Source organism: Theobroma cacao, chromosome 4 (genome assembly GCF_053813885.1).
Source record: "Theobroma cacao isolate CCN51 chromosome 4, ASM5381388v1, whole genome shotgun sequence".
Lineage (NCBI taxonomy): Eukaryota > Viridiplantae > Streptophyta > Magnoliopsida > Malvales > Malvaceae > Theobroma > Theobroma cacao.
Window position 1 is genome coordinate 35,942,485 of NC_142642.1, and position 22,480 is coordinate 35,964,964.

The 22,480-nt window shown below is 34.4% G+C and overlaps 2 protein-coding genes across 4 annotated transcripts; one reads left to right on the forward strand and one right to left on the reverse strand.

Annotated features, from left to right (window-relative positions):
• Positions 1–6,721: 6,721 nt before the first annotated feature.
• LOC18602793 (putative pectate lyase 1) lies at positions 6,722–11,495 on the forward strand. Its single transcript, XM_007034401.3, has 7 exons — positions 6,722–6,992; positions 7,486–7,539; positions 8,142–8,225; positions 9,459–10,101; positions 10,199–10,302; positions 10,429–10,567; positions 10,658–11,495. The coding sequence occupies exons 1-7, from the start codon at positions 6,895–6,897 to the stop codon at positions 10,877–10,879; spliced, it is 1,344 nt and encodes a 447-aa protein (XP_007034463.3). The 5' UTR covers positions 6,722–6,894; the 3' UTR covers positions 10,880–11,495.
• Positions 11,496–13,681: 2,186 nt separating this feature from the next.
• Positions 13,682–17,331, reverse strand: LOC18602796 (Inosine triphosphate pyrophosphatase family protein). 3 transcript variants are annotated; one of them, XM_007034405.3, is made up of 8 exons: positions 17,085–17,331; positions 16,929–16,993; positions 16,755–16,818; positions 16,662–16,671; positions 15,985–16,016; positions 15,767–15,879; positions 14,260–14,336; positions 13,682–14,136 (listed from the first exon to the last, which is right to left on the reverse strand). In XM_007034405.3, exons 1-8 carry the CDS (start codon positions 17,212–17,214, stop codon positions 14,094–14,096), a joined length of 534 nt encoding a protein of 177 aa, XP_007034467.3. In that variant the 5' UTR covers positions 17,215–17,331; the 3' UTR covers positions 13,682–14,093. The 3 variants fall into 3 exon arrangements, with proteins under 3 accessions (XP_007034467.3, XP_017975043.2, XP_007034466.3); XM_018119554.2 differs by having other exon boundaries at positions 13,682–14,144; positions 16,929–16,978; positions 17,085–17,330; XM_007034404.3 differs by having other exon boundaries at positions 13,682–14,144; positions 17,085–17,328.
• Between the last annotated feature and the right edge of the window lie 5,149 nt (positions 17,332–22,480).

The window sequence follows — 22,480 nt, forward strand, 5'->3', positions numbered from 1 at the left end:
TTGTAAACAAAAATACTGCTACAATGACATATATAGTACCTTTTACCATCATAAGTATATAGGCATTAATGTATAGAATGGATTTACACGCATTTACTATAATATAAAATAAGTCTCGTCTGGAATTTTGATTGGCTAACCAAATACAAAATATCTATAGCTTGATAAATTGATTAATTCATAATCACACATTTGATGGTCTAAATTATTGAAGTGTAAGTACTAGAAAGAAAAAAAAAATATAGAAGAAGGTTATAATTCAGAAATTAATTGTAATTAATTTAGAAAATCCAATATAAGTTAAGTAATTTAATTTTATAAATAATTCAAATTAGTAAAGTATAGAATGATGAATAATTAATGAAACACCGCCATATATTAATTACACTTCTTCAGTATTAATTTGATTTAAGTATAGAAATACACACATGCATGTATATTAATTATTAATTGTTTGTATTGATTTGAGGTACTTGTTATAGGGTTCAGCTGTAGTTTGTGCTCCCTTTTGCATTTATTTCCTTTACTTATCTGCATTTATTATATGTGCATTGCACATGACTGTGCCTTTAAAAAAAAAAAAAGAAATTTTTATTAGCCTCAAAAGTCAGCCATTAATTATATTAAAAATGCAGATGTTTCTAAAATGTAAAGTTAATTGTCTATAACTTAAAAATAATTATAATTGAAAGCCAACTTATATATAAAAATAAAAAAATAATGTTTTAAATATACAATAAAACTTTTTTTTGGTCTTACAAAAGAAAGATTTGCACCTACTCTTTAAGTAAAAAAATCATATATCAACCAATGAGCTAAATGCTCATATACAATTTTATATTATCTTACAAATAAAATAAATAAATAAAATAAAAAAGAACTGTTATAGAGAAAAGAAAAATCAAACAATTTAACTCCGTTTGGTTTGATTTTTCTAATTTTCTTCATTGTATTAAACACCCAAATCTTTGCCTTTTTGTTACTATCGAAACATAAAGCTTTCATTTTTTTTTTTTTTGCATCATCTGATGATTATGACCTTTTGTGTGACTGTGTGGAAACATGGGTGAGACTATTGGGCACCTTCTTGCAAGCTCTCATTTTCGAATTTTAAGCAACAATCCAAAATCTCTTTGGATGAATTGTCAAATTAACTACTAGCAATTAGTGGGGTCCACTTGACAACAAACATATGACGTCTCATTGTCTTGCAATGTCTTTGGTAAACAAAATTGCTTCCTTGATGTAGCACTGTTACTATCATATCACAACATTAGGATAATGGAGTTATTCCTTGACCTTTCAATGGTTCATAAGAGGAAATACGTGTACATATGGCTATAGCTAATACGAAAATGGATACCTCTTTTTATAAAAAATGTTTAAGTTTTGAACAAATTTAAATATTGTAACGGAATCGTAAGATCTATTAAAGAAAATTTTAAATTTTAAATTTGAACTTTGACATTGTATCGAAATAGATAAGTAGGTTGAAGAAAATGATTGTTATATCTTACGGAGAAACTGTAGCTTAGAAGAGTAGAGTGTATAAACAAGAGGAATTTTTCAAGGGTTGTATAAAGGAGAGATGATGTTGATAAGTGGTACCCGATGGTTCCACCATGCACATGGAGCCACACATGCTTGGTCTATGTCACTATCCAACCAAATGAACTTTTGAGGACGATCTGATCCTAATCTACATGCATCAACCAATAAGAAACACAGAGATATGGGACTCGAACAGTGTGAGCTTGAGGCAATTTGTAGTAGGGGAGAGGTTATGCTCAAAATTTCATGGCTCAAATTGATGCTCATGGCCAAATGAGTATGGTTGGGGAACATTATGGGTCAAGTGATAGTTTCCCATGTTCATAATTTATCAAGCACATGCCTAATTGAATTAATACAGATACCGACTTGGTTCATCTTTCAGCTTTGTATATACATCATTGATCTTTTTTTTCCCCTTTTTTGGCTGCTTAATCCTACTTGCCCTATGACTATTGATATGCTTTATCTAGCTGTTGATACGGTGAAAAGAACCCAAAAAAATTGAATCAATGAAGGTGTAGGACAACTCCTTCACTAGATAGTTGGGCGAATCTAACTATGGATTCATGGGCTCATATTCCCCATCAATTTTGGCCAAGATTCGTAAATTAGTCGGCACTTCCCATGGAAGAGTTTGAGCATTCAATTTGATTCAATTCAATACCTTTCTTTTGCACTTCATTGGCTTTAATCTTTCCTAGTATATTAGAATTTAAACTCACAACCAATGTATAGGATAATAATTTAAAAAGAAAAAAGAAACATAATGCTACACGAGAAAGACTTCAGCTCTACTCCATCCAAATATTATTTAGCCGTGGCTCAAAGACTCCCTGCTATCAAATTAAAACCTCCTACTTCTCAACCTTTCATTTTATATCCCTCCTTGATTGAACTCTCTTTCATCCAACCTGGCAAACCCTAACTCAGTACACATTAATTTACTTTCTTTAAAAGAGGGGAAGATTTATATATGCATATAAATATATATATATATATATATATATAAGAAAATTGTAAAAACCAAAAATAAGTTGAGAAATTTTCAGTTCATGCAAAAGTAAATTGATGATTAATTTTCATCCCACCAAGCCTTCTCTATTAATTTTCTTAATTAGTTTAGAAGACTAATTAATTAATAATCCCCACAAGCTTTGTGTGAAACTAAGAAGTAATTAAGACCTTGGGTTTGAATAAAAATTCAGTGCTTTGCATGCTGTACCCAACCTTGTCTATGGAGGCAGCCACCCTATAAGTAAAGTTCGGTGCAAATTTCAGCAAGTGGCATCAATATTAAGATTACTTTGTTCTATTTTTTACATAATTAGCAGGCTGATAGCAACTTACTATTAAATCAAAACAACTTAAAAAGTCAAATTGATCATGAGCCAAAACCAAATGACTTTTGCCTCAGTTAGAGCCCGGGAGTTTTGGTCAATCCAAATGGGAAGAAGGGGAAAGTTGGTCAAGACTCTCTCCCCCTGACTCTCGGCTGCAACCTACTTTGGTTAAAGTTAGAAAGAAAGAAAGAAAGAAAAATAAAGCAAATGAAGTTAGACCCTGGGGGCCATATTTCTGGTTAACAAACCTTGGCCTACAAAATCTAGCTTTTCCTTTTCAATTATGGAAAAGGTTTCAATTCAATTAAATAAAAAGAGTGACAAAAACTCATTGACACAATCCTTTCTCTTCCTTTCTTGCGTGTGTGTTAAGGGTGGAAATTGGTTTGTATTTGATGAGTTTTTTGTGGGCCTCCTTCTATAATTTTACCCATCAATCAAAACATTTTAAATGGATTTCAATTAGTGCTAGGTTTTTTTTTCCCAAAGAACAATCTTATAATATTTTTCCGTATTCAAAAATTATATAATTTCATATTAAATTTTAACTGTTCGATTATTTAGTACGAAGATCAGTAATCAAACTGAACTATTTGTTTCATGGTTCTCTTAGTCATATAATCTGATGCATAGATCAAGGGTTTATTAGGACCCTTGGTATACAATGGATGGCTCTGTTGATCATCATTTTGTTCCTGAACTTTCATAATTATTTTAACTTCCGAACTCACGAAAGTCAAGACCAAAATAACAAACCCATGAGAGATTGGTTGGTCCACGCAATCAATGGTGCAAATTCTAGCAATTTCATCATGATGAAGTGTTTTCACCTTTTTGGGCATATGACAAATAAAGGGTAAAGCTGCAAATAGAAGAAGGGGGGGATCACAAAGCGTGGAGGAGTTGCCATGATGGGAGCCACTTGGCTGTTGCATGGGAACATAATCGTGCCCCCAAAAAGGCGATAGTGAAAATTTGGCTCGAAATTTTAAGCAAATAGTTAATTTCCGGTTTACACTTTGTTTTTTTGGTAAGAAATTATATTACAAAACACTTAATCTTCTTGGGTTTAACATTGCCATGGCAAAGATTTAAAAGTTCCTTTTGTTCCCGCCTTGTTCTTCAATTGGACAGCAAATGGCATGGAAGGGTAGGGAAGATTTTTGGGTCTAACTCTTTCACATTACTTTGGAATAATCTAATATTTATTTACTAGTTTTATCTCTTAAAAAATATATGTCGTTTAACTTCAAAGGAAAAAGAAAGATGGAATTTTGAAATAATCCAACAAGTTTTAATTTTCAAGAATCATGTGGTGTCTCTTAATTTATTTATTTATTTATTGACTAAATGCTCATTTGTAGAATTCAACATTCACTAAATTCTTCATTTTAAGATATAACATTTTATTTCTTTTAAATTAAGATACAATTTTTTTGATCTTATATATTAAAAAAATTGATGAAAATAAGTCGTAATTATTATTAATGAGATTAACAGTTGTCGTGTGAAAGCCACTAACTCTTAACAAATAAAAATTTGCATACGTTCATTATTAACGTTGATTACTAATTATTTCAAAATTAATGAAAATGTTGCAGTCAATTTTGAAAAAAATGATAAAAGATTGAATTGTTAAAATGAAAATTTTGATAAACGTTATTCTTTTTATTAGATGAGTTTTCAAGACCCAAAATTTAAAATGGTTGTTACTTTTCACAAAATAATAATTTAGCAATTGGATTGTGTGTGAGTGGGTATATTTTCTTTTTGAATTTTCTTTTCATTATAAAAATGGTAGAACAAGAGTGAATTGGAAAAAAAAATTATTTTCGTTATGAAAAATGTTTTACTTGAAGAAGACATATCCCATAAATCAATATTATGAAACAGTTTTTTGCTATTTGATTGATCCACAAAATTTGGCCAGAGTTTGAAATATTTCACGAGATTGGATTATCCATTTGACTCAATTTTTGGATATAATTAAACCAATAAAAGGATTAATATTAAAAATAATCACATGATTCTATAGAAAAAGAAAAATTACATCAAATTAGACAATTAATATTATGTCTTCATCGTATACAAAAAAGATTGGCTTAAATAACTGACTAATTTCACGCATTAGTATTGAGTACTTGTGATAGATTCATATTGTTTTTGATGAATTTTGTACTTGTCAACATATTTAATTAATTAATTTATTTATTGTTAATATTTAGTTATACCATCAAAATCAGTTAGTCCGGTGGACTTGACTAGCTAGTTGATCGAATTTGGACCAAAATTAAACCTGGATTTATCACTTAATTCAAACCCGATATCAAATCAAATGATGAAATTAAGTAATGACCATTTAATCAATAATTAATAACTTCTAGCCTCAGACGCACGTATTTATAGCAGAAATTCAGGTCAAGAAATCCACTCCCAGCTCAACATTGTCGAACCTTCTCCCTTGACACACAAGCACCTAAGACATTAAAATCTTTACTCTCATTTGACCAAAATCTACTCTATTTTCAAGTTCATATTCATCGATTTCGATAATGGTGGTTAAATTGTTTCAGATGATAATTAACAATTCTATTAGAAATGCTCAATTGCTATGAGTTTCCTTTCCTTGAATCATGCATATTCTTGGCATTATCAGGCTTTCATGCTCATGATTTCCTCAAGTTCACATGTGCATTAGCTCTCTCTCTCTATATATATATAGCTAATGTATACAGTCTTTTTTTTTTCTTCCTTATTATACAGTCAAATGTAGTTCAGACAATTCGAAGTCTCCATTTCTGTTCCAGTCCAAAAGTTGACTGCCCTGACTTTTTGACTCGAACAAAACCAGATACTTCCTTTGCATATAGGGCAATTCAAATTTAACAAATAAAGGAAGAGGAAGAAGGAATTATTTCCTGGGAAACACATGACGCTGTGAACAACAATTTGGACTCTTGTAATTGAATACCAAAACGGAAATCCCCTCCGAGATTTTGGTTTTTTTTTTTTGGAATATATATTTCTGTACACAATTTTCTCGAGGAAATAGACATGTCAATAAGACATCCATGTGTTTATTGTGTTCTCCATGGACTATCAAATATAATTTTCATGGTTAATAAACTTTACCATAAAATTCTATTGTTCCAATTGCATTACTAATTTTAGTTATTGATTTGGGTTCCTATTTCAACGCTAACCGAACACAGTCATAAATATGACTTAAAAAACAAACATAACTCATTATTATATCTAACAACAGCATGTGAGAGAGAAAAGGAATGAATTCCATTTCGTACCCCTTTTCGTTGAACCTTGTTTGGTGTCAAATTTTCTCTCTTTGCTAAGGCCGTGATTGGCGCACACGTAATATTCATACCACCAATATTCCAATTGATTTCTTTATTAAAAGAAATAAAAAAATAAATAAAATTCACCATATTTATTATGCTTAAAAACACTTTATTCAATACCGCTAATTCAGCAGGAAACTGTGACATCTGCTCCCCCGTACGCCCGTAATATCTGACGTGGCATAATCCTCGGTTAAAATAATAAAATTGAACTTTTTAAAACCGGGGTAAAATGGCACGTGAGAACCGACGATGTGCTCGTGAGAGAGGGAGGCAGAGCCGAGAGGGGACGGTTAGTGGCGGTTAGGTAACTTAGGTTTATTGGTTAAAGTAAACCTAACCAAGAAACGCTACCGTTGGGTTGGGTAACTCACGGCGTCGTCTTTGTCTTTTCTTTTTTTCTAATTTTCATTTTTTTTTTGGGTTTTTGCTCGTGGCTCTATAAAAAGGCCGTTTCCTTGGAGCTTGTACTCTGACTCTCCCTGCTTCTTCTTCTTCTTCTCCTCCTTTTTCTTTTCTTGGCTCTCTCTTGGTCTCTTTCCTCTCTCTTAGCTTTTCCTGTTTATTTTTTTTGGGCTGTCTGTTTGGATAGAGAGAAAACGAGAGAAAAGCTTTTAACTACCGAAGAAGCAGAGAAAGTTGCAATGGCGGTTTCCAAGAAATGGGTTTTCGCTTGTTCAGCTGTTCTCTTTCTGTTTCTTGTTGGAGCAATGGCCGCTGTACGGACCGACAACACTTCGAGGTTTCTCTCTCTCTAGCTCTCTCTTCAGCTTCAGTTTTCAAGTTTTCTCTTCCTACATTTTCTCTGTTTTAGTTTAGTGAAAGAAACAGAGAATCCTCTGCTATGTTTGTTTTTCTTTTGGGGGGTTTTTCGCTTGCAAAATTTTAATCTGCATTATCATTTTCTTTTTTTAAAGAGAATTATTATCCAAATTATGTAGAATTTTCATCGTGCTAGATCTTGAAAATATTCTTGGAAAATTAAGCTACATTATTCTTTGCTCATTGCCTTTAAGTCATAGAAACAAAGTGGAGTTCTGTATAAAAGGCCTCCGTTATTATCCACCTTCAGAACCTTCATTTAACACGTAGAAAATGAAATTTCACTGCCGTTTCTTAATGCAAACTGAAAAGTGAAATGACCCCTTACTCACTACAAAAATATTATAAAATATCATCCTTCATTTATTACTATGTATTTTCTCAATTTATTTTTTTTCTATGTTTTTTTACAGCAATGTTGAGACAGAGAAGTTGCAGAGCTCAAACAATTCAACAATGGCAGCAAGGTAATGCAGAGCTCAAAACAATGGCGTTTTGCCCTTCTTTTTTTTTTTTTCTCTTTTGGAGCATTTACATTTTTGTTAAAAAGTGATCTTAGCCGTTAGTTTTGTCTCCTTCCGTTCATGCTTGGACCGTTGGATGTTGGGAACAGGTACTATTTTATCCAGTCTAACCATAAAATAACGATCCCAGCCGTTGAGATCCAGATCCTTAGATCTCAACCGTTTATTCCGTTATTCAGATTCCTCCTTTCTTTCGTTAGTTAACCAGAATTACCATCGTACTACAAATGCCGCCCCTTCAATTTTCCATAAAGTAAAAAGGCTGTGTAATGTAGAAGGGCATTTTAGTCCTTTTAGTAATTCCCGCCGACGAGTCGCCTCGCGGTTTCTCTCTCTCTCTCTCTCTCTCCCTCTCCTCCCTCGCTACGCTTTTGTTAACGGTTTTGGGAGTTTTAGTGGACAGTGCCCTTTGAGCAGTGCACTTGCTGTCGTCTACATCTATTTTTGCACTCGCTTTGGCAAACGGACACGTGTCCTTACATTGAGAAAATTGATATTATTTTGGGTGGTTTTTTTAAAGTAGCGAGTTTGGTTGGGTTTTTCAGGTCAGAAGAGGCTGAGCCATTGAATGAGCATGCGGTGCCTGACCCAGGGGCTGTGGCAGCCGAGGTTGAGACCATGATTGACATGTGGGTCTCTCTGTTTCACTCTTTTGCTTTTCCTTGCATGCATTGCTTTTATCTATTACTGTCATTTAAGTAGGAGTTAGGGGAGAGAAGTTGGTGCGAAGGAGGAGAGTAGTTCACGAAAATTAATGATGGTAGTAGGCATACTTTTACTATTAGTTTGTTGGATGTTACCAAACGACCCCATTTTCATTAAAAGACCCATGCTTGGCCAAATTTTGATATAGTAACGAATTTATTTAAAAAAAAAAAACACAATTTTGATGAAAAGCGCATCCGAGGGAATCAAAATCTTCACGTTACAAATATCTGTTGCATTCTTGATGATGACATATTTTTCTCCTGCTGTGTTTTTAACTGCATATCCTCCCACCACCATTATGCTCAGATCCGTGTCTCACGGCCTTTCTATTTCTTTACTGTCTTTTTCTTTCTATCAATTTTACACGTACTCGAGGGTACACATATATATTTTTTCAAATAAATTGTCCAAATCAACCGTTTTAACTAAGAGTAATAAAGTTTCATTACATCATATGACTGTAGATGCACGTTTGATTGTCTAGTCATGCAAATTTTGGCAACATCATTCTCCCCAATAATCATGACATAATTGACACCCCACCCTTTTACCCTTTTTTTTTTATTATTGTAAATGGAAATGGAAATGGAAACAAAACAAAGCCAAGTCATTTTCTCAATTTATGGTTGGAGGAAAACAACAATTTGGTAAGGGACTGTCTGTGTTAGTAATTAAAACTGCAGATTTTTTGTTTCTTCCTTTCCTTCCCTTTTTTATACTGTTCTGCATATAACAGCTTTTACGGTTTTGGTGCCAAAGGACAAGCTACGAACGTACAAACACCCTCTTTTCCTTCTTTTCGTTAAAATGAAACCAAACGGCATTCCTAGCCGTTACATCTGCAAAGACCCATTTGTCCTCATGAATTGACAAAACATCCACTATGCCCTTTGTCAGTTTATGGCTTTATGCACTTTCCTGTTCGGATCTCATTACGGTCCTTAGGAGGAGCAACCATGGACAGTGTGGTTAAGTATAGCCCTCCACCGACAATAATTTACTAACCCTTTTCATAGTAAAATCAGAAATGTTAATAATTTTGTAGTACCCTGAAATCCTTAGACCTTGAAAAATTAATATTTTAACGCATATGTTGCTGTTAATAGTAACACTAATAGTAATGCTAATGTTTGAATGTACATTTGATATGGCAGGAATATTCGCAATGTGACCGAAAGGAGGAAGTTGGGGTTCTTCTCATGTGGAACTGGCAACCCCATTGATGATTGCTGGCGCTGTGACCCCAACTGGCAAAAGAACAGGAAGAGACTTGCTGACTGTGGCATTGGTTTTGGAAGGAATGCAATTGGTGGCCGTGATGGACGCTTCTACGTTGTCACTGACCCTGGTGATGATGACCCTGTTAACCCCAGACCTGGGACCCTGCGTCATGCTGTGATCCAGGACCAGCCCCTTTGGATTGTGTTCAAGAGGGACATGGTTATTCAATTGAAGCAGGAGTTGATCATGAACAGCTTCAAGACCATTGATGGTCGTGGAGTGAATGTCCATATTGCTAACGGGGCATGTATCACGATCCAGTTTGTTACCAATGTGATTATTCATGGTCTTCATATTCATGACTGTAAGCCTACTGGCAATGCCATGGTGAGAAGCTCACCTTCTCACTTTGGGTGGAGGACAATGGCTGATGGTGATGGAATTTCCATCTTTGGTTCAAGCCACATCTGGGTTGATCACAATTCTCTCTCTAACTGTGCTGATGGTCTTGTTGATGCTGTCATGGGCTCAACTGCCATTACCATCTCCAACAACCACCTCACCCATCACAATGAGGTAATTTTTCTGCATACTTCTCTTGTAGCTCAATAGCTTACTGTAGCATCCTTGTTAATGGTAAAGCTAACTGTATTGCAACTGTGATTAAATGTAGGTAATGTTGCTGGGACACAGTGACTCTTACACAAGGGACAAGCAGATGCAAGTGACCATTGCCTACAACCACTTTGGAGAGGGACTTATCCAGAGAATGCCAAGGTAGTGCAATCTATTCAACCTTTCACATTTAAAGCCTTTTGTTATCCTTTTTCTCCTGTTAATTTCAATGGAAGTAAAAAAGTTTGATCTGAGAATTGATCTAGAATTTGAACAATTAATGTGCAGGTGTAGGCATGGGTACTTCCATGTGGTGAACAATGACTACACTCACTGGGAAATGTATGCTATTGGTGGAAGTGCAAATCCTACCATCAACAGCCAGGGTAACAGATATGCAGCTCCAACAAACCCATTTGCAAAGGAGGTATTGTCTCAATCTCTCATTCTTTTAGTCTCCAGGTGAGATTCACATCCTGAATATGTTGATCATTTTATGATTGATTGGCTCGAGCAGGTCACCAAGAGAGTGGACACCGGTGAAAGCCAGTGGAAGAGCTGGAACTGGCGTTCAGAAGGAGACCTGCTGCTTAATGGTGCCTACTTCACTCCATCTGGTGCTGGAGCCTCAGCAAGCTATGCAAGGGCCTCAAGCTTGGGAGCCAAGTCCTCTTCCATGGTTGGAGCCATGACTTCCAATGCTGGTGCTCTTCCCTGCCGCAGAGGCAGGCAATGCTAGTATACCCCCTCAATCAAATTATTAAATTGGCTGAACAAACGGCCATTTACGATCTGTTTGATTTTTCCTTCTGCCATTATTCTAAAAATCTAAATCACTACCTACCAAATATCCATATTCTATCCATTGTTTCGTTACCCATCTACCTGCATCATCACATATTTTGACAAGTGTACATTTTTTACACATTGTCATTATATTGTCCTACCCACTCCACTCATTCTGGTTGTCAATCTGTTAATTTTCTCAACCTCGGCCTGTTTCAACTCAAGTAAAAAAATCTGTCTAGGAGCAGGTGCGGAAGCGTTGTCCATTTTTCTTATCTCCTTCTAAAGTTTTCCGGTCTTCCTCAGCTTCACCCAATTTCCCTCTTTAACCACCATTTGGTCCATCCTTCTGTTCCCCCAGCGTCGATCTTGGTCTCTACATACTCCTTTGTCTTTTGGGTTTATAGGTCTGAATGATTTGGTGATTTTTTTCTTCTTTCTTTTTTTATTTTTATCTTTATTTTCAATTGTCTAGTCATACAAGCAACAGTATGAATGTCAAACTTCCGAGTTATTGAAAGACTTTGTTACAGATGATGCATAGTCAACAGCAGTGATGTTTCTTTTTACCTTTTACTTTTCTCTGCTTTTTCTTTCTCAATGGAAACAAACTTTCTTCTTTTTTTTTTTTTGTCACTTTTTGGTTCTGCAATTGTGGCTATCACCGATATCGGAATGCTCCTCTGTTCATGTTCTTACCTCTGCCAGCATTAGTGATTCTTTCATGTGCGCACCCGGCATCCCCACATGACCCAAAAAAGTCAATAATTACTTGTATCATGACTTTCTTTAGCTTTTGGTCTTACCCAAATGATGCATCACCCATTTGCTTTAAGTGGGAATTAGTTTAAAGGCTTCAACCGCCTTCTTGTTGCTGATGACCGAATAATCTACCAGCATCTCTTCCTCCGTATGAAAAGCTTCAAAATGATACCACCGGTAATTCTAGGGCAGATATACCAATCAGGCAATGCAATGTAATCCATATTGTGCAATTAATGGTTAAATGGAAATCCCAAATACTCGATTGTTATACAGGCACGTAAGCTTAAACACAACTTTGATAATGGAACTGAAGAGGATTGATTGGGAAAGTAGTAGACGGGCCGGCAACCAAATTCCAAGAAGTTTGCAATACCCACAAGAGGGTTCACTCAATTTCCATGTGAAATGCTAATGCACTGCCACTTGGTTTAAGGGCAAGGAGTAAATGAGGATCATGCCTTGTCCCAAACAATTCGATTGAGCTTGAACAACGAAGTGGCTAAAACATACTAAACGGATGCCTGTGAGGCAGATAGGGGAAAGGGTGAACCCCCAAACTCACGTGGACCATGAAGGACTCACCAAATGCTCTGCATGTGGTGTTAGGGGCCCATTCGGCATGTGACAAGTTCTTTGGCTGCTGCAAAAGGCATTGGATGGGGATGGGACCATTCTCTCTTTCTATCCCCCTACTTGCACATGTATATGCATGCTACAACACGTGAAAAATCCACTGCTACTGTCATTTCAACTACGCCCCTCCACCCTCATGCATTAACCCAAACGTCTCTATTGTTTTCTTCACTAAATGCTCAAAGCTGAACCTTAAATTCTTATCTCGTGTAGTCTGCCAATATGCCAGTATGGTGTGGTCACGAAATGTTAATAAATTGTTCAAAGAAGGGATGCTGCAGCACCTGCACAGTAGAGACAATAGTTCGCTGTGCACTGTGAGTGACATAATCCAGAAAATCAGGACCACGATTACTTATCGCGGGGCTGTGTTTGGCATGATCTCATTCAGAATCCTAGCTTCTTCCAAATGCACAATCTATAAGGGTGACAGGATAAAACCAAATTAGCTGACCAGCAGCATCTCTTACCTCAATAAAGTTTAACATCGTGAGCTCAGTTTTTAACATGCAAATGGAGTGGGTGAACTGATGGGAGACCAGCTATGTAAAATTGTATAGCCATCTAATACCTTCTGTTGGAGGGGGGGAAATCGACATATTTGACATATTTAAAGCATTTTTGACAAGAGTTATAGTGGATTGAGCTAGAATACTACTTGAATGATAGATAAATATCTCGAATAATTGAACTCCAAGTTGTTGAGCTTCAAAATATCAACATCGGCAATGCCCTGAAAAGAGAGATTTTCTTCCTCTACATTCTCCTAATATCTTTTGCAAATTGCCAAAAAAGATAAATGCTCGAGAATATGTGCTTTCTATGAAAGTCGGTGAAATATAGAAGCCTACGAAAATAGTGCCCCAACAGGCCTAGATGTATGCCCAATCCAGAGTAATAAACAAGGAGAGCTTGTCAGAAATATCATGCTCATCTCCCCTTCAACCATAGTAAGCTGCTTGTATAGTTATGACACATTTCTTATGGACCACTTTTCTCCTTGCTGGTCACATGAAACATCCATTCAATCCCATTTCCCACTGACCTTAATTCATTAAGCAGTCCTAAAAATAAATTAAAGGCTATACTCTCTCTGGTTGGCCTGCAACAAATTTTTGACACCAACCTTTTTGAAGGCTACTTTTAGGAGGCTGCATGGATTTGAACCCAATATCTGGTGTCTACCACCAATGGAAGATGTGGTTGGCTTTAAAAACCAATCTTCATCTGTCCGTCTCGAAGCTCACAAAAACTGAAGATCCTAACATAAAGCAGTCACTTGTCTGCAAATTAAGACTCATCAAATATTAAAATGTACTTATGAGACAAATTAAATAGGTAGTGTCCACATATCTAGTTCAGTAATTGCTGTGTAATCATATAGCATGCCTTACATTACAGGACACCGATTGATATATATCAAATAAGAAACATCCTTTAAGTTGAAAGCACGGTTCTCAATGATTTTTAGTAAGGGAGATTTTTCCCCACTAAGCACTAGGCAAACATATTTGTATAAAATTGCAACATTTATTGTTGTCCCTGTTAAAACAAAGTAAGTACCATACAAGCCTTGTTCCACGCTCTGCTGCTTTTTACCACAGACCGTTTACAGGAATCAGGAGAAGTGAAAACGCTGGAGAAAGCTTGCAACTGTCTGACAATCTACCATGCAATGGCAACAATGAAGATCTTTAGCTCACTCTTTAGATGGAGTACTAAAACTGTATCCAGCTTCAGCAAAGTGGGATTTCACCATAGCAAGAGCCCTATAACGGTGAGAAATCTTGTTCTTCTCTTCCTTCGGCATCTCTGCATATCTATAGGAATCAAGACATAATTCTATCAACAAAAGGCCTACTGTTATTTAGTTTAATTGACTGGATTATAATGGATCATAATACAGAATGCAGAAGTTAAAAATGAAAGCCTTACGTTTGGTCATAGCCATCAGGTTGAAAAATAGGATCCCATCCAAAGTCATTGGGTCCCCTAGCAGGAACTATTTTTCCCTAACATGTCAGCCAAAAAATAAAAACAAAGATATGTCAGCAAGTATATTTCATTTCATTCTGCAATCACAGTCATATTTTAAATCAGTGATAATTCTTGGACATAATATGAATGTACTGTCAAGAATTATTTAGTGTTCCTAGTCACTCTCAAATTTATCTCACAAATCCCTCCGCCTACTCCTTTTTAATTAATTGTTAATTTACAGACAAATCCAGGCAACTTCTTCCTGGAAAACTTGGCCAAATGCTAGTGATATTACTGAAGAAAATCCTCAAAGATGTTAGGTCTTTAACCTTATCAATGATATACAAATCTTTCTGCACATGAGAGCGTAGAACCAAACACTCTTAGTCATTGTTCGATCTTTTCTCTTTCATTTTCCAAAAAAATATGTTTCTCTGCTAGGAAATGCTTAACTTCAAAAGTACTTGCAGCTTACAGTATTACTGTGTAAGATTCTAATTCATCTCGTTCTTGGCAGAAATATAGCACATACTAAACAAAAGTCATTGCGTCTAACAGGCTGAACATTTGAACCCAGAAGCAACCCAGACAGAAGTGTTCTTAATAAATGATTTCTTGCAAGATCTGTGCAAATTTTAGAGTTAAATATTAATAGGACCATATTACATGAAAATTATCATCTTAGATCATCTTCTGTGGCTTCGATGCTCTTTTCATGCATAACACATTTTTCTTTATTGTTTGTGTGACCTCCCAACTCAATTTCTTCCATATGGGTGGTCAAGCAGCTGAACTAGGCGTCTGGTATGAGGCTCAGTATATAATAAACTTTTTTGAGGGAAAGAGAAGTGGAACTAACAATTCAGTTACTTGAACATCTCATCAACTGCCCAGTAAATTAGGGCAGGAAATCATGGTCCAGGTTTAAAATCTCTTTGCCAAAAATACAGACATGCAGACGCAGTTTAAACTCAGAAACATAACAATGAAAATAATAAGTTGATGATAGAGCAGGATACTCCTCATGTGGTTTTTAGCTTTTCATGGACCAAGAAACCATCAACATAAATCCAGCACTATGATCAGATCATTAAGAACAATACATTGCTTTAATATTAGAAATGAGAAAATTCATAGTAACTAATATCAATTCATGCCTTGAAGTTTCAGGAACACCTTCTCCCCGCCCCCACAACCATTTTCTCTCTCCTTGTCTTCTTTCTTTTCCATTCTTGTCAAAAACATATTTAAATTAAATAACATCATACACAAACAAGCACATTCGGATTAGTATAACACTTTTGGTCTTATTCACTAAACAAGGTAAATTTGTACAGTCCAAAACCAAATTGCTTTGTCCTTTGTTATGGTCATATTTGACACCATTTCTTGGCCATAATTAAAGTTGAGATGATAAGAGAGTAAAGGGAAGAAAGCAGAATAACAATTTATGGAAACATACCGGAGTTTTCCCTAGAAAGGTAATAGGTTCAACATCAGGTCCAAGGGCAAAAGAAAATGCACATAATGCGTAAGCTGACTTATCCTCATATGCCATCAACAAGTTGTTTAAACCTAGAAAGAGTCACAGATCAGAGGAAAGTATTGGAAGCAGCCTAAAATTTTGATGAATGTAAACAAAATAAAAGGATATGAAAGAGCGCATGATGAGAATAAAACCTTCATGGCCAATCTTCTGCAGAAACCACTTGCTGCAGAACACATTAGATAAGACAAGAATGTGAACATACCATTGAAAAAGAATGATGATTATGAGAGACATATATTATTTGCAATATCATCTAATTTAATATTGTTCATATCATAACATAACAAAGATTAGGCATCAAATTTGAGAAAATGAAGAGGGAATGGGAACAACAGGAACAGAAGATATCAAAAAATCCTTCTAAAATAGATGGACTATTGCAAGTGAGAGCAGTTACCATTCCCTCCTTTCAGCAGGGAATTATACTAACACAATGAACCTCCACTGTGGAAACAATGATCTTTTGTGTGCTAGTATATAACACATAATGCATAAAGGGCATTTGAGAATTTAAATGGACTTGATTAGAATCAAACCCTCAAAAACAATAACTCAAAGGAATCAATAGATGGTTTGAAAGCTGGTAGCAGAAGCTGGCTGAAACGTGGCCTAACTATTCTTCGTAGAATAATCATAAATTGACCAGGTTCAGTTCTCCAATATCAAAACAACAGCAGCACAAATATAAAACTGTTATGCATTTCAATTCTGTCCATTTTAATCAATTCTCTCCAATTACAATTCATCAAACTGAAGTGAGAATAAAGCTTATACCTTTTGAATTTAGCAAGAATGAATTAGAACTTACATGTATGGCCCTGCAAATAGTTTAACAATAAAAATGATTAACTAAACCCCAAAAAGAAAAGAAACAAATAAAAATATAGAAGATGATAAACACCTGGAAGACCCTTTAGAGCATTGAAACAAAGACATGTATCTTCCACCAACACCGGTCCATTCACCTTCCCATCCAATAGAAATATAACTTCTTAAACATAATATTCATGCCTTTTGGAAAAAAATATCTGGGTATTTTACAAATGATAAAGCATATGAATATGGGTATATAAACCTGGACAGCAGCCAAACGAGCCTTTTCTTTGGATATTTCTTCCGGTTCGCCTTGCAGTTCAGGCACTAAAGAATTAAAATGTAAAAATATATATATATTTAAATAGTTGAAAACTAAAAAAGAGTGAAAATTTTGGGGGGGAGAAAAAGGGAGTACGGTCAAGCTTGAGGGACTGAAAGGGAATCGATTGGCCCAAGATGGCCTTGACTTCCTCCAACTTCTTGGCATTTCCAGTTACGAACGTCACCGGCCGTGACACCAACACTGCTCTCCCCGCCGCCTCCATTTTCCCGCCCTTTTCCTTCCTTTTTCTCGCTCACGCAGAGAAAGCGGAACGGAGACCTTACACTAGCCAGCGCTCAGCAGAGCAGACACTTGAAATCCAAGAAGGACGAGCTCTTTTTTTCACTCCCATAATTGCTTCATGACAGAGCTTCCAAAATCGGGCCACATTTGACGACTGGTCGAGCTAGGCTTCAAAGACCCAACAACAAATTGGACTTGCTGTCTGTCTGGTCTGAGGGGCCAAAGGCCTACCCAAAATTGGGTAAGGTTGGACCAGAGTGAAGCCCATTAAAATTTCATTGGGTTTCCAAGCCCATGTTGATTAGAGATTGAAAGGCTATGCAAAAATTGGAAATATATAGAGATAGAAATTATCAAATTCATATTTTAATAATACAGTAGCCCCTTAGTCCCTTCAAGCATGGGCCCAAAGATTAATCTTTTTTTTTTCGGTTCTTGCCCAAGTAATACATTTGAAAAATGAGATAGATTTCAAATCACATTGACCAGTCATTGTTTAATTATAATTTAAATTATACTAATTGGTAGAGTCCAGACAGCATGGGCCTAGGAGCTGTTAAAACAAAAACAACTAGTCACTAAACTCCACCATTTACAGGCGTATAAAAACATGAACTGCATATTGTCCTTAACCAAGATGAGAGTCAAAAGAGCTTATTATGCTTTTCTCTTTGTTTTCTTACTCTAGTGAAAAAGTCATGTCTATTTGCACATGACAATTCATTAATTTGTCATTCTTGTCACCCCATTAGGTCACTTTCACCTTCATGTTCTCATAAATTATGTATTTATGTTATGTACACGCAATAGATAAATGAAACGATGTACCTTGAGCTCTCGAAACTGACCCTTGGATTGAATTATGAAGATTCCTCTCGGATCGGTATTCAAACCCTAAATCATAAAATTCTGACTTTAATATTATACTTTTTTTTTACATATGATTTTTAAGTTATATAATAAGATATATGTAATCATTTTTCTTTCATATTCGAGCTCGAAACTTTTAAAATAAAATCTCTAATTCCAAGTATAGTGATCTTTCTTTAGAGACAATTGTAAAACTTTATATATACTTGCATTAATGGTATTAGGTTTAGATAATAGACCTAATATAGTGTGAGGTTGCCCTCCTCAAAAGTCTTTCCCTCCTAAGAATATTTATTTGTATGTTGCATTACCTCCTTTGTTAAAAGGCAAAAGGTGGGGTGTGAGTGAATAGGGTTTGTTTTGAATAAACTTGTGAGATTGTGACAGAAACAAAACGTGTATAGATTCCAGTGGGGAAACTCCCAAGGCCACGACCCTTAAAATAGGGGGGGCAGAGAGGCAGCAGCGCCGTTTGGCTCCATATGGTCCTAAAGTAGTAGTTTAAGGGGAAAGCTTAGGTCTTACATGATAATTTAAATAATAAAACCTTACTTTATTCAAGATTATATTATTACAATAACGTTTTGCTCATAATATTTTATATTAGGTTTTTTCGGTTTGGTTAGGTGTATGAGTGGAGGCAAAAATTTGGATTCCCATCCTCACGTGATATGGCCTCAAAATCAGGGATGTGTTGGTGCTTTGCTAAAGCTACTCTTCCATTTCCACTTCCTTCCAAAAGTCCATAATCTTAATTATTTTTTCTCATGCCTTGTTTTGTTTTCTCTTTTCTCTTTTCATTCTTTTGATGATTATGGAATGTTAGATTGACCCACTTGGGAGAGTTTCCTCTGCCACATGATTGGTCACCCTTTGTTAGCTTAGTTATGATCATAGGCAATGTTAAATACTACCCATCAACACTCTAAGTTGTTGGGTTAGTACCTAGTAGGATGCTTTAAACTTTTAACATAGTTTGTTTCTACTATGCTATTCTTGACTCATTGACTTCTTTCACATTTATGGCTCAATCTGCTTTAGGAGGTGCTTGTGAGTTGTGAACCTTTGTTTTTTTTTCCTTGTGAAATATGTGCTCATAATCAATTTTATTGAGTTAAATTATGGTTACCCCAAGTGCTAACTATCTTATACATTTTTTTTCTTTTTATTAATGGAAGAAATTCATAATCTCAATTTATGAGTATTTTGCTAGTTTGCTTCTTAATATTAATAGACATTGAGATTCAAATATATCAATTATTCTGAATTTTTTGCTAGAATGACATTTATATATGTTGATCATTTGATCAAAATTCTGAGTGGACCAAATTAAATTGAATGTTGTTGGTGAATCCCATAACATATAATATATACTTTTGCTCTACATTACTGTATTGAAAATGCCAGTGCAGGCCTTACTCTTAGGTCAAGTATTAAATTAAGTGATTCCCCCCCTAAAGTCTTAATTCTTCTGACTAATATTAATAAAATTATACCTATGGTTGAGAAATTTGAAGCTTGCTTTGCTATGTATTAAATTAAAAACACACACAAATGCCATTGGATCTACCGGTGATCTGCTGTAATCCCATTTTTCGAAGGATGCTCATCTATATGTTTGTCAGCCCAAAATTATCTAAGCAACTTAAATTGCTAATCATACCGGCTTAATAAGCGCGTGTTAAGTACAATATTAGATTAAATTAAACTGAATTTGCTTAATTTAATTAAGATTAAGGAACCATGCTTAGGGCGCATGTTGATACCTTGTGCAAGCTTGCGGAATTAGCAATCTATCATCATCTTGAACACAAACTTTGTTTCTTTGAATACAAGTATCTCAATGCTATCTCAATTAGTGATCCTAGTAATGAAGGTTATTTCAATTAATGATTTTAATTTACCGTGATTGATATAATGAAGACCATTTCAATTGATATGATTTGGTTGACTTGACTATTTTAATTGACTTAGTGATTTTAGTTGTAATTTTCCTTAATTATAAGCTTGGTCATATAACGTTAGCTTGATGTAGAAAATTTCTCTTTATTGCATAGATTATTTTTCCTTTTGTATTGACAATGAAACTTGTATATAAACACCTAATGGCTTCTTAATAAAATCATCCAAAGAGTATTCAAAATCTTCAAAAAGATAAGGTGATAATTTGATTTTTGTGAAAAAAGGTCAGGAGATGTCACAAATCCTCCCAGCAGGCTTCTAATTGTTTGCAATAACTTGACGTTATGCTTATTTGTGAAGAAATAAAAGTCGATGGAGATGATAAATTATTCAATGTTATAGGGCTGCAACAAGTCAGAAATGGTCTTATAACTAGTAGACCGTTGGTATTTTATGTGGCTGGCATGCATAATTAGAGCAGGGCATGGTATTTCATTTCTAAGTTAAATGATAATATAATTAAATTAGTCTTCCCCCATGCTTGCTCTTGGATTCATCGGATTTTGGGTTAGGGTTCATTTTCTATTTCCAAAAGGGAAATCAAACAAAACATTGGAACCCACATTTTACCAAATTAATTTGAGTTTTAAGACCATTTTATTTGGATGAAATAATGATTAGTCCATTTAGCACGAGTGACCTTTTTCATTAAGGCTATCTATCCTAAAATTGCAATGTATCTTGGCAAGGGGCCAGAACTTATCTGGCTTTGGAATTTTATTCAAAAAAGGGAGGAAAAAAGTCTTTCATCCTGAATTCCTGATTATCTTCAGAATATATTTATGCTTTAATGTAAAGAGCTTGGTCAGATATATTGAGGATACACTTTTCATTAGAGGTTTTAATATATTTAGACAACCTTTTTGGCTTTGGACTGTGACCTTCAATAATTGTTTGAAATTTATTTCAAGGGAAGAGATCAAATTCAAGTGGCAATATATGCAATTCTGCTGAAATGGCATTGGGAAACAAAGGTTTTCATTATGCTGCTTCTTGAGCCCACTGTGTCTCCCAAACTTTGCACACACAAAACAAAAAACCAACATCAAAGGAGGGTCAGGACCATATCCAATTGTGACATTCTGTGCTGAACTTTTAGAATTATGGTATACTTTCTTGGCTTTAAGAACAATGTATATTGAGGTGGCCTTATATATAATATTTGTTAAATATCAATTATTTGAGTGATTTCAAAAGCAGTGATTATCATGAACTGGATGTTCCTAAGACTTAATTGGAATAAAAATAAAAGAGAAACCATCTTCTATTACCCAATGAAAACATAGGCCATAAACAATTGGTAATGATCACAACTAGTGAGCGCCAATCTGATATAAACAATTGAAAATCTTTGTTTTTTAGTTTTATGAAAAATTGGAAAACAATATGAAAGTATATAGTTCTCCGATTTGTTTTAACAAAATTAGAAAGCAAATGTCTTCAAACTTAACTAGTTAGTTACACCCAAATATTTAACTCATTAATTGGTGCATAACTCTCTGCCTAAAGAGTAAGGTCCAAATCTCTCTTCCCCCAATTAAAAAAAAAAACTTAATTATTTAGTTTCCTTATCACTAGAGGTAGAGCATAATGGAAATATTACTCCCTCAAAATTTTTAAAATTTTTTTATTTTTTATATTTTTTCTTTTAATAGTTTCTATAGATTTTCTTTTTTAAATTTCTACGAATCAATTATGTTTTTTTTCTTTCTTTTTTGTTATGTAGATTCTATCTTTTACTTGTCATATTTTTTTATTATGTGAATTTTATTTCTTATGATTTTAATCTTTAAAAATTAAAAAAATTATTATATAATTTTCAAATATAAGTTATAGTGTTGCATTGCTTAAAATTTCATCAATGTATTATTTTTTTATTAATCTTAATTGATAGATTAATTCATCTTATTCTGACTTTTCCGATTTCTATCACAACTATAGGGAGAATCATTTCAACAATGAAAATTATAAAAATAAGATTTCTAAATAAAATAGATAATAAGTTTTTTGTAGATAATTTAGTTGTTTATATTGAAAAATACTGTTAACCTTTTCAATATAATTTTTTTTAATATAGTATTGAGTTAATAGTTGATGAATTAGAATTTAGGAAATATAGTCGAATACAACTTTTCCTAAAAGATTATTATAAATCTTTTCTTTTTTATTTCTTTTGATTTACTTATTGTATAAAATTATTATTTATTATAAATCTTTTAATGGTTAATTAAGTTTAAAATATTAGTTTTAAAAATTTTTAACTTTTTTTTTCCTTTGACCATCTCAACAAAATTTGGCTAGTTTCGCCCCAGCTTATTACTATTTCTTTTAACACATAAAAAGCAAAAATGGTTTTATGACCAAAAATAAATTTTGTAATGCAAATAATATGTGTATTTTTAACCCATAAAGGT

Bases quoted from the DNA above. Each gene is read 5' to 3' on its own strand.
- LOC18602793 (XM_007034401.3), top strand. From the start codon at position 6,895: ATGGCGGTTTCCAAGAAATGGGTTTTCGCTTGTTCAGCTGTTCTCTTT. The intron at 6,993-7,485 runs GTTTCTCTCTCT...GTTTTTTTACAG, and splicing joins CGGACCGACAACACTTCGAG to CAATGTTGAGACAGAGAAGT. The intron at 10,568-10,657 runs GTATTGTCTCAA...TGGCTCGAGCAG, and splicing joins CAAACCCATTTGCAAAGGAG to GTCACCAAGAGAGTGGACAC.
- LOC18602796 (XM_007034404.3), bottom strand. From the start codon at position 17,214: ATGGAGGCGGCGGGGAGAGCAGTGTTGGTGTCACGGCCGGTGACGTTC. The intron at 16,994-17,084 runs GTACTCCCTTTT...TTAATTCTTTAG, and splicing joins TCAGTCCCTCAAGCTTGACC to TGCCTGAACTGCAAGGCGAA. The intron at 14,145-14,259 runs GTAAGGCTTTCA...TGATTCCTATAG, and splicing joins CCTGATGGCTATGACCAAAC to ATATGCAGAGATGCCGAAGG.